Here is a 9159-nt window from a genome sequence, read left to right on the forward strand (position 1 = left end):
TACAGTTTTTTATTTCTCAAACATAATAAAATGTGTAATAAAAATAATCTGAAATCAAAGGTATATAATGTGTTATAATTAATATCACAGATTATCTAAAACTACATAACAGTTGATTATTCATTAATTGTTCATCCCTTTTTCTTGTCTGTATTAAAGTTAATTAATTCACCAAATGCTTTAAATAAAATACCCACAAAATCATCATTTTCTGTGATGGTAACATTTTGCTCTTTAACTTTTTCTTTTTCCATCACCGAGTGTTGACCATTTATCAAAATGTCTTCACAAATTTTATCAAACTCTACATGAAATTTTTGTTTATTGAGTAAAGGAACAATCAGATTATATGTATTAATTTTAGTGTTTATGGATTTTGCTAAATTCCTATTACTTTCATAAATATATTCCCACTTCTTAATGTCTTCTTCCTTCAATGGATATGGTCCTAAATACATTCTATCATTTCTTATTTCATCCTTTAAATGTTCAATGTCTTGATCAATCTCTTTGCTCATTGTTATCCATTCTGGGGTAAAACCATTGTTAATCAAAACCTGAAAAATTTCAATATGGATTATAAAGGGTCAACATTGCAATAATAAAAATACATCAATTCTTTTTCAAATGAGTCAACTAGAACTTATTTTTGATAAATTACATAAACATATTAATCCAGCTTTAGGCATATATAATAAAAGTAGGGTCCATACCTCATTTAATTTATGTGTAGTAAAATCAACATATGGATTCCTTTTTTGATCTTTCAAAGGTTTTCCTTTACCGCTTAAATTTTCAAATTCCCCCTTAGACATAGACTCCTGAATTAGATCTTCAACAAGTCTATCAAAGCCATATTTTGTTTTAATGTCATGTTTCTTAGCTGGCTCTTTCTTCATTAGTGCATTGTCAGAAGCAACAGCTTTAGAGATCCTGTGTTCCATGACATTTATGGCTGCTTTTTCTGCCCGGGCTTGTGCCCATTGCTTCTGCCGCTGAAAAGGAGTCCCATGCCCCACGCCTTCAAAGCTTAAGTATTGACGATGTTGGGGTGCTGTATGCTAAAATTTGAATAAAATAAAATGACTCAACTAAAACATTTTGCTTTTTTTATTAATACATACTCCATTTACATTTAAAGTTGATTAAGATGAAATTAAACAGTAATAAGACCTAACTAGATATAGAAAGATTAATAAGCTTACCCTTATATCAAAAACAATTTTTTCCACCTCTTCCTTTTTGCTAGAGCCAGTATTATGTTTGGAAAGAATTCGGAAAGCATTCTCAACTTCTACAAATTTTTCGATGCTTGCATCTGGTGATTTCGAATCTGGGTGATATTTTTTCGCTAACTCCAGAAAAGCCTGTCGCACTGTTTCTTGATTAGAGTCGGTAGGTATGTTTAAAAGCTTGTAACTGTCCTGGGAATTAAATTATATTATTAAGAAAGTTTAGTGAGGTAGGTACTACGTTATTTCTCATTGCACAGGCTATAATAGAAATCATACCTCAAGTTCTTTCCGAGTCGATTTTGTCACAATTGTTCGAACTAAATAATTATTTATATATTGCCAATGAAACGGACCTGGCCGAACACAGGGATACGTACGTGTATTCATATTTATTTCATTATAATTTAATAATTACATAATATTATGCCAGAATTACGGCTTGTTTTGATTTGTAATTTGGAAATCTTTCAATGTTTTTCAATATGCGTGTTTTGACATAATATGTACTTGTCAATGTCATTCAAGGAAAAATATCTGCTGCGTTCGCGACTTTATTTTGGAAGTGATTTCTACATCGAGGATTTCTATGATTTAATAATACTGCATTGTCTATATGTTCGCAGTGGTTGGTGGAAAACTGGAGCTTAGTTGGAGTAAAATAAGTAGCGGAAACTCTGACTGTAAAACATTTTGAAAAATCAATTTCCCAAATATAAAATAATACAACAATCATATTATTATTTATGATTAGGTACTTTTAGGGATACCTTCCTGTTTTGGGGTATGTTATTGATAAAAATAAATAACATAGCGCTTAATTTAATGACTGTATAATACCTTAAATAAGCCGTAGTGACTGCTCTACGAACTCAAGATGTTCCAGTATTAAAAACTTAAATAAAAAGGGTGTACAAATAAAAGAGTTTGTTTTTTTAAATAATAATTATATTGCTTAGTTAGACACATGAAGAATTGAAATACATAATTATACACAAAAATATAAAGTGGTACTTTTTCGTTTTTGTTACAAAGAGGTTACAATAATAATTACTTATTATAGAATTAAAGAGTACAAAACCGAGAAAATTATCATTGGTATTATTAAATAGTAAGAAGTATATAAGTACAACCTACGCTTTGCTTCTCTATTACCTACTTTTATATATACAAAAGTTTATCACAGTACAACATGCTCCTACATATTATAGTTTTAAATTAAATGAGAATCATATTCATTGAAAATTATTAATTAAATATAATTACTTATGTACCTATGTCAGTTTCCTATTAATGAAATAAATTTTCTAGATTAATAATCGAATTTTCCTATAATCTACGGACAATAGCCTAACTAATTGAACATAAAACTAATATGACAATGAAATAGAAAGAGATTTAAGAGAAGGAAGAAAAAATATTAAAAAATATATTACTTTATGCATCCATAACTCATGCAATTGCTTTTTATAATAACAGTATGATTCAAACTTAATGGCGGCTGGGAACATAAAACGATCTGATGGGCAGAAAACAATTTTAGATATTATCGGTTGGATACCTGCGCACACATGCATTCGCAGCTAACTTCCGAACCGCCATTAAGTTTGAATCGAACTGTAATTAAAATTATTTTGTCTTCCTTTACATATAATCAAATGAACATATTTGAAACTACTTCAGTATCACTTAATTTATACGGTAATAAAATAGTACCCTAAAATCTATTTGGTCTTACTACAAAAATATAAACTTGTGTTGAAAACATGTTTCAAGTGCCATTACAAAATCCAGGTTAACGCTGCTCTTGGCATAATCAAAAAATTAAAATGAGAACATTTTTAGACATTTATAATTGTTTTGATCAGATCTATTGAATTTATTGTTCAACAAATATTTATCTACAATAAACAACTTCATGCTTAAAATAGTCCGGCACAAAAGTCTGCCTACGCACGTATTGGGCAGAGTTTTTTAATGAGTCATATAAATAGACTTTAGTCATTACTGCTGCGAAATAAGGTGTTATTTTCAATGAGGATTTTATACAACGCCATCGGACATTTGTTGACGATCTTTTCATTTTAAGTCTAGTCGTTTATAGCATATAGCCTACAAAATTATTTATTATTATTTATATAGCATTATTTCTTCTATTAAATTCCTCAGTATCGGTGGGTACATCCCAGCGCGGTTCCCAGAAGCCGGGGGGTGTTTTGGGCCGAACGGGGTTGTTTTTACCCCGGTGTTTCGAACATTCGTCCATTTTCTGTTCTAGCATTTGCGGGTCGTGTTTGTAGAGCTCGCCGTAGAACTAAGGAGAAATAAAATGTATTATTATTTGAGTCATTTTTATCGATGTATATTGGTTACACTTTCACGCGAAAAACACTGAACGGATTTTGATGTATATGAAACAAAATACCACATAAGCTATAATATATACTTGTTTTTGCAGGAGAAAAAGTGGGGGCACATATTATCAAGATGTTATAGTAATAAGTAAATCAAATATTTTTGGTTAGATTTTACAATTTGTACTGTAAAAGGTGAAATAAAAAAGAAATATTAAGGTTTTTTTTTATTTTAATAAACACAAAGACCAAGTATTTAGTTATGAAATAAAATTGGTACAAAAACTTACATTTTTACATTCATCGCAGCTCCAACCACGAAGGGCCCGTTTTTCGCTCTTTTTCCTGACAATTGGTTCTTTATAAACTGGACCTTCTGCGATTGCTCTATAATAAAATTAGAAAAGATACAAGTAAAATTACAACCTAAAAATTGATACTAACCTTCTTTTTTTTAATACAACAGTAAAAAAATTCTAAAGGAAAGTATTGCTATTTTTATAAACAATGCAAACAATTTTTTTTAATATGTATAATAAAAAAAAAATAATAAATAGATACCTTTTTACTGGTTTATCCCCTGTGGGTGATACTTTATTGACTTGCAGATGAGTTTGTAATATCGACATGCTCGACTCTATATCATCTTGATTTGTATTTACTAAATTGTTATTTTCTGCTAAGGGTTCCTTTTTAGGGCTGAAATGGATAGGTTTTTATTATTATAATGGTATTAAAATACAATATACCTATAGAAAAAGTGAAAAAAGGGAAAAATACATTTGTGAAAATAATAATACGTTTTCAATTTGATAGATAGCTTTTTTAAATACGTAGAGGCTTATAGTATAAAATATTTACTCTTTTGTACATAAAATGTATGATACATATGGTTTTACCTGCAAGGACTCTTTCTATTTTGTTGTAAAAGCGATATACTGTCATCTGCATCACACTCCATGTTTTCGTCCTGCTTAGACATCTTTGAGATTAGTTTTAAACTGAAATAAATGCCGTTTTGACATATTTATTAAAGAATTATTACTGAAAATAAAATAAAGGCAATTCATGTGCAATAGATTTGAGCATCAGGAAGGTACTGTACATTGAGAGTTTCAAAAAATTATATTAATAAATGAAAAAAAAAACTAAAGTTCAAAAAACTTCTGTTTTATCTGTGCCTTATTTTATCAAATTATTAATTTAAATCTCTTAAATTATATAATTCTTACCTTGGCTTATTGTGTTTATTTATATCGACACACTGTGTATATGTTGGTGAAGACATTTTATCAGCAGAATTATTCATCATTGTTTCTTCTTCTATTTTAAACTTTAAAGGTGTTGATGGTTTTTTGAACTTACTGGGACTGCTCCTTGCTAATGATTTAGGTGGAAATCTGTTGAAATATAAATTTTTCACTGTTTAAAATAAGTTTGCTGTTAGAAGAATAAATCCAATATTTCTTGATAGATAAACTATTCTAACACATAAATCATTTTTAATTCAATCCTACACTCGAATATTTTTTATATTCGAGTGTAGGATTTAATCAAAAAATAATATGTACAGATATTTTTGTTAACTCTATATTTTTGAGTATGAAATTAAAATATTGAGTAGGAGAAAAAGGTTTTTAATAACCAAAATAGAAAATAACTTACATTTGTGACACAGCCAGCCCACTTGTAGGTGATGGTAGTATAGTTTCATCGTTATCCATCAACTCCTTTTTGATGTTGGGCTAGAATGAACAAAATAAGGTGTTTAATTGCTTTAATAAAAAATAAATAATTAAAAACAGTCGTAATCTAACCTTACCTCACTAAATTGTAATTGTTGCAGGATAGAAGGCAATCAAGGAAAAAGTAATAATTAATTAATAGTTATTTCATTTGTGACATTTGTATAAAAGTTGCAACTGCTTAGAGCGTATACGCATTATGCGGGTAACCGCATTGCGGGTAGCCGTCCGGCTGACCGCAAGCACAATTATGTACGTAATATTCATTTCTATGCGCACTGTGCGGTCTGCGGTTACGTACATAATTGTGCTTGCGGTCAGCCGGATGGCTACCCGCAATGCGGCTACCCGCATAGTGCGTATACGCTCTTAGATATGTGTTAATAACTATTTCTACATTAAAAAAAAACAACCACATTATATTATTTATTTTTGGCATAAACAGGAACAAATAAATTATATTCAAACTACTGATATCCTAAGCATATATATACTCATTTTCATCCATACCAATAGGAAATAATGTTTTAGCATAATAATATAAAATTTTGTTCAGTAAATTAAACAAACTATTTTTAACAAGACTTTTTACATTTTTTCATCTTACCTTTACTTCAATATCAGAACAGCTGATAGCTTTAGCCAAAGTTTCCGGAGAGCAAGTCAGGTCAACAACACATGAGGACTTCACTTTGACTAAATTGAGACGAGATTGCTTCATCCTGCCTCCCGGCTTTGTTCTACTTGGACTAGGGAATAATAGTTTCATATTCTTCTTCTCTGGTGTTTCCCTATAATTGTAAATTTATGAATTATCACAATATGTGAATTATATATTAGGTAAATAAATGAAACAAATAGGTATAATATATTTTGTACTTGGTACTTTAAAATAATAAAAGGAAAAATCTACATAACAGTAATAAATAGCAAAAGAATTCTTCATTGAGCAATTGAAAGTATTATTCAATGAAAAGATAAAAGTAAACAAGGTTTTAATTGAATTGATTTTAGTATATCATTGGTTTCAGTTTAAACAAAATGTTGAAAATATAACTTTAGAGAGATTTCTGATATAAGATAACAAAAACCAATTTTTACTTTACAAAAAAAAAAATATATATATATTAACAATTCTTACCAAGTGTCTGGACATTTCTTTTTACTCAAACTCAACCCATTACTAGTGTTGGTTTTCATTTTCCTACTTGATATAATAGGGCTCTTGCGGCCCGTTGGAGTACCTTCTATTTCTGACACAGAGTCATCTTGTATTGATCTCTCGTCTATTTCCTTCTTGGGACTTATTAAGGGACCATTTGAATCGGCATATATTAGTTTAAATATATCTTCAACAATGCTAAGGTTTTTTGTTTCTAATAAACTTGTTAGAGCTGATGCTGTAAAGTGTTTCATTTAAAGTTATCATTATCTATACATATAATAAATCTGTAGAAGGGTCAATTCTGTACATTGAAAATATTGAAAAAATAAATAGCAGGGGGTGTTACTGGATCGATATCAAACCCAAATACGTGATTAAAAAAATTTTTGTCTGTCTGTCTGTATGTGAAGACATCACGTGAAAACTAACGGTTCGATTTCGATGAAACTTGGTATAATTATGCCTTATTATCCTGGGCGTAAAATAGGATACTTTTTATCCTGGAAAAATACCTAGAAAAAAAACAATCTTAATTTTTCAGTTTTATCCATAGACGTTGTTCTGTAGAACCGCGAACACACGTTGGGTATTACTATAGGCCTAGCCGTATTTGGGTCCAATAGATATTTATAAGATGTTATTGTCAGAGTTACTCAAAATGGAGAAATAAACCATCCACGCGAAGACCGACATCCGCGCGGACGGAGTCGCGGGCGGAAGCTAGTAATGTAATAAAAATTCAAATACTGGTTTAGTTACATTTTCATTATAATATTTGTATGTTCAAACTGATTATAATAAATAAATATATCAGGACAATTTTCACACACGGCACGATCTGATCCCATACTAACCAGATAAACATACATATTATATAATTTTAAATAAATAAGGTTGGGTCGCCTAAGATCGGATGTGACATAAGATCGGATGCATGGAATAACTTGCAAACTAGGCAATATTCTCTACTGCTGCCAACACTACTAGATCCGCCATTTTGTTCTGCCCCTCTCTTCACTTTGCGGCCGGCCAGGCAAACTTCTTTGTCCAATTTTTTGAGGAATTTCCTGACCCAATCATTGATGCTCAATGTATGGACGTAAGTCCAGATGGTTTCCTAATGTGAACTTTATTATTAAACGCATAGAAGTGAAGATACTACATAGTCCGATCTTCGGTCGAACTGTTATTTTCTTCACTATGGTAAGTCGAAAAAAGTCTACTTTTTAGGCTCTTAATTTGCTTAGATAGATAGCATCTACGCAAACCAAAAAATTAGGGGTTAAACAATATTTTTTTGTCATCAATTTACAGTTGACCGCAACAGAAAAACGACATCGAATCATGAGAAATAAAATAAAAAATACAGTATGTATAAAATTTTCGGCAAATACGTCCGATCTTAGCCGACCCAACTATACATATAGATAATTAACACCCAGACACAGAGCAAACATCTATGTTCATTACACAAATATTTGCCCCAAGTGGGAATCGAACCCACAACCTCTGGCTTGGTTTGGAAGGCAGGGCCACTACCAACCAAGCCAACCGGTCAGTCAAATATTTGTAAGTTCAATTAATTCAATCCAATTTTATTTTGGAAATTTCGCTTTACTTATACTGCTTGTTTATTTATTTATTTAATTAGCAGAATAATGACTATCTTTAATTTTTACCAATATATTCAATTGTTAAATTTGAATCTATTCTCATGTTAATATACTCACCAATTTGTTGTATTGTACTATCCTTATTTTCAATTTCCTTAGACATACTTTGAGCACTTGAACAACATTTGCTAAAACAGAATGGATCATATTATAAAAACAATTCAAAATAAGTAGTTAAGTATAGAAATTATAATTTACAATAATTGAAATATGTACAAAAACAGATATTTTTCCGGTTCCTTTCAGCAAATCCACTTATTGCACTGTGAAAATTTTGTTCTCTGACTAGACCTTACCTTTCGCATTTATCTTTAAGTGATAAATATTGGGTTTTGTATGACAAAGCTTCAATGTGTATTCGTTCTAATTCTACGACAAGTTCTGAAAAAAAAATATATATTCCTTTAGATACTCAGATATAAAATAAATGTGAATAAAGTTGTTTTAAGTTTAAATGTTAAATTTTACCCTTGAAAGAATTTAATGTTTTTTGAAAACTATTTTCTACTGCAGACACTTTATGACTAACAAAGTCAGGAAGCGATGAAAATTTATATGATTCTGCCATATCTTTTCAATATAAAGTGCCTTAAAAACGATAAACTATCGAGTTCATTGAGAGAATTTAAATAAATATCACAGAGCAAGTAATTTAAAGATAAATATTGCGCGGTAAATTAAAATAACCTTTGTTTTTATTTTTTTAATAGCCCTGTCAATGTCACACATTGACGTTTATTTTTTTTAAAGAAATATGGCAGTCGTAGAGGGAGAATGTACTAGAGATCACATCGGCGTATACCCGAACGAGATGGCGAATCCTTACGTCAATGTTGCCAACTATTACAAAAACTTTTTATCCGAAAAACTGGCAAAATATCTATAAATGTTTGGGTATTTTTTTGTAAGATAGGTTTATGAAGAAAAAGACAGATTTGAAAAGATTTTGTTATTTATTAACTTAACTAGCGACCCGCCCCGGCTTCGCAC

At 30.2% G+C, this 9159-nt stretch overlaps 2 protein-coding genes across 2 annotated transcripts; both read right to left on the reverse strand.

Annotated features, from left to right (window-relative positions):
- Nucleotide 1: 1 nt before the first annotated feature.
- Nucleotides 2-1716, reverse strand: LOC149903236 (dnaJ homolog subfamily C member 28). The gene is made up of 4 exons (XM_090109102.1): nucleotides 1512-1716; nucleotides 1206-1424; nucleotides 714-1061; nucleotides 2-557 (listed from the first exon to the last, which is right to left on the reverse strand). The coding sequence occupies exons 1-4, from the start codon at nucleotides 1620-1622 to the stop codon at nucleotides 132-134; spliced, it is 1104 nt and encodes a 367-aa protein (XP_089965228.1). The 5' UTR covers nucleotides 1623-1716; the 3' UTR covers nucleotides 2-131.
- Nucleotides 1717-2183: 467 nt separating this feature from the next.
- Nucleotides 2184-8867, reverse strand: CtIP (CTBP-interacting protein). The gene is made up of 11 exons (XM_090108954.1): nucleotides 8638-8867; nucleotides 8466-8550; nucleotides 8227-8297; nucleotides 6473-6731; nucleotides 5939-6122; nucleotides 5252-5331; nucleotides 4819-4986; nucleotides 4486-4587; nucleotides 4148-4285; nucleotides 3877-3973; nucleotides 2184-3546 (listed from the first exon to the last, which is right to left on the reverse strand). The coding sequence occupies exons 1-11, from the start codon at nucleotides 8735-8737 to the stop codon at nucleotides 3367-3369; spliced, it is 1464 nt and encodes a 487-aa protein (XP_089965080.1). The 5' UTR covers nucleotides 8738-8867; the 3' UTR covers nucleotides 2184-3366.
- Nucleotides 8868-9159: the final 292 nt, after the last annotated feature.

The sequence above is a fragment of the Colias eurytheme genome, chromosome 13, assembly GCF_061535395.1.
Source record: "Colias eurytheme isolate Ceu_HAF_F1 chromosome 13, ilColEury1 Martin Lab GWU primary, whole genome shotgun sequence".
NCBI classification, from domain to species: domain Eukaryota; kingdom Metazoa; phylum Arthropoda; class Insecta; order Lepidoptera; family Pieridae; genus Colias; species Colias eurytheme.

Bases quoted from the DNA above. Each gene is read 5' to 3' on its own strand.
- LOC149903236 (XM_090109102.1), bottom strand. From the start codon at position 1,622: ATGAATACACGTACGTATCCCTGTGTTCGGCCAGGTCCGTTTCATTGG. The intron at 1,425-1,511 runs GTATGATTTCTA...TTTAATTCCCAG, and splicing joins CGACTCGGAAAGAACTTGAG to GACAGTTACAAGCTTTTAAA. The intron at 1,062-1,205 runs GTAAGCTTATTA...TTCAAATTTTAG, and splicing joins AAATTGTTTTTGATATAAGG to CATACAGCACCCCAACATCG.
- CtIP (XM_090108954.1), bottom strand. From the start codon at position 8,737: ATGGCAGAATCATATAAATTTTCATCGCTTCCTGACTTTGTTAGTCAT. The intron at 8,298-8,465 runs GTAAGGTCTAGT...ATTCTGTTTTAG, and splicing joins CTTAAAGATAAATGCGAAAG to CAAATGTTGTTCAAGTGCTC. The intron at 6,732-8,226 runs GTGAGTATATTA...AACACTTTACAG, and splicing joins TAGTACAATACAACAAATTG to CATCAGCTCTAACAAGTTTA.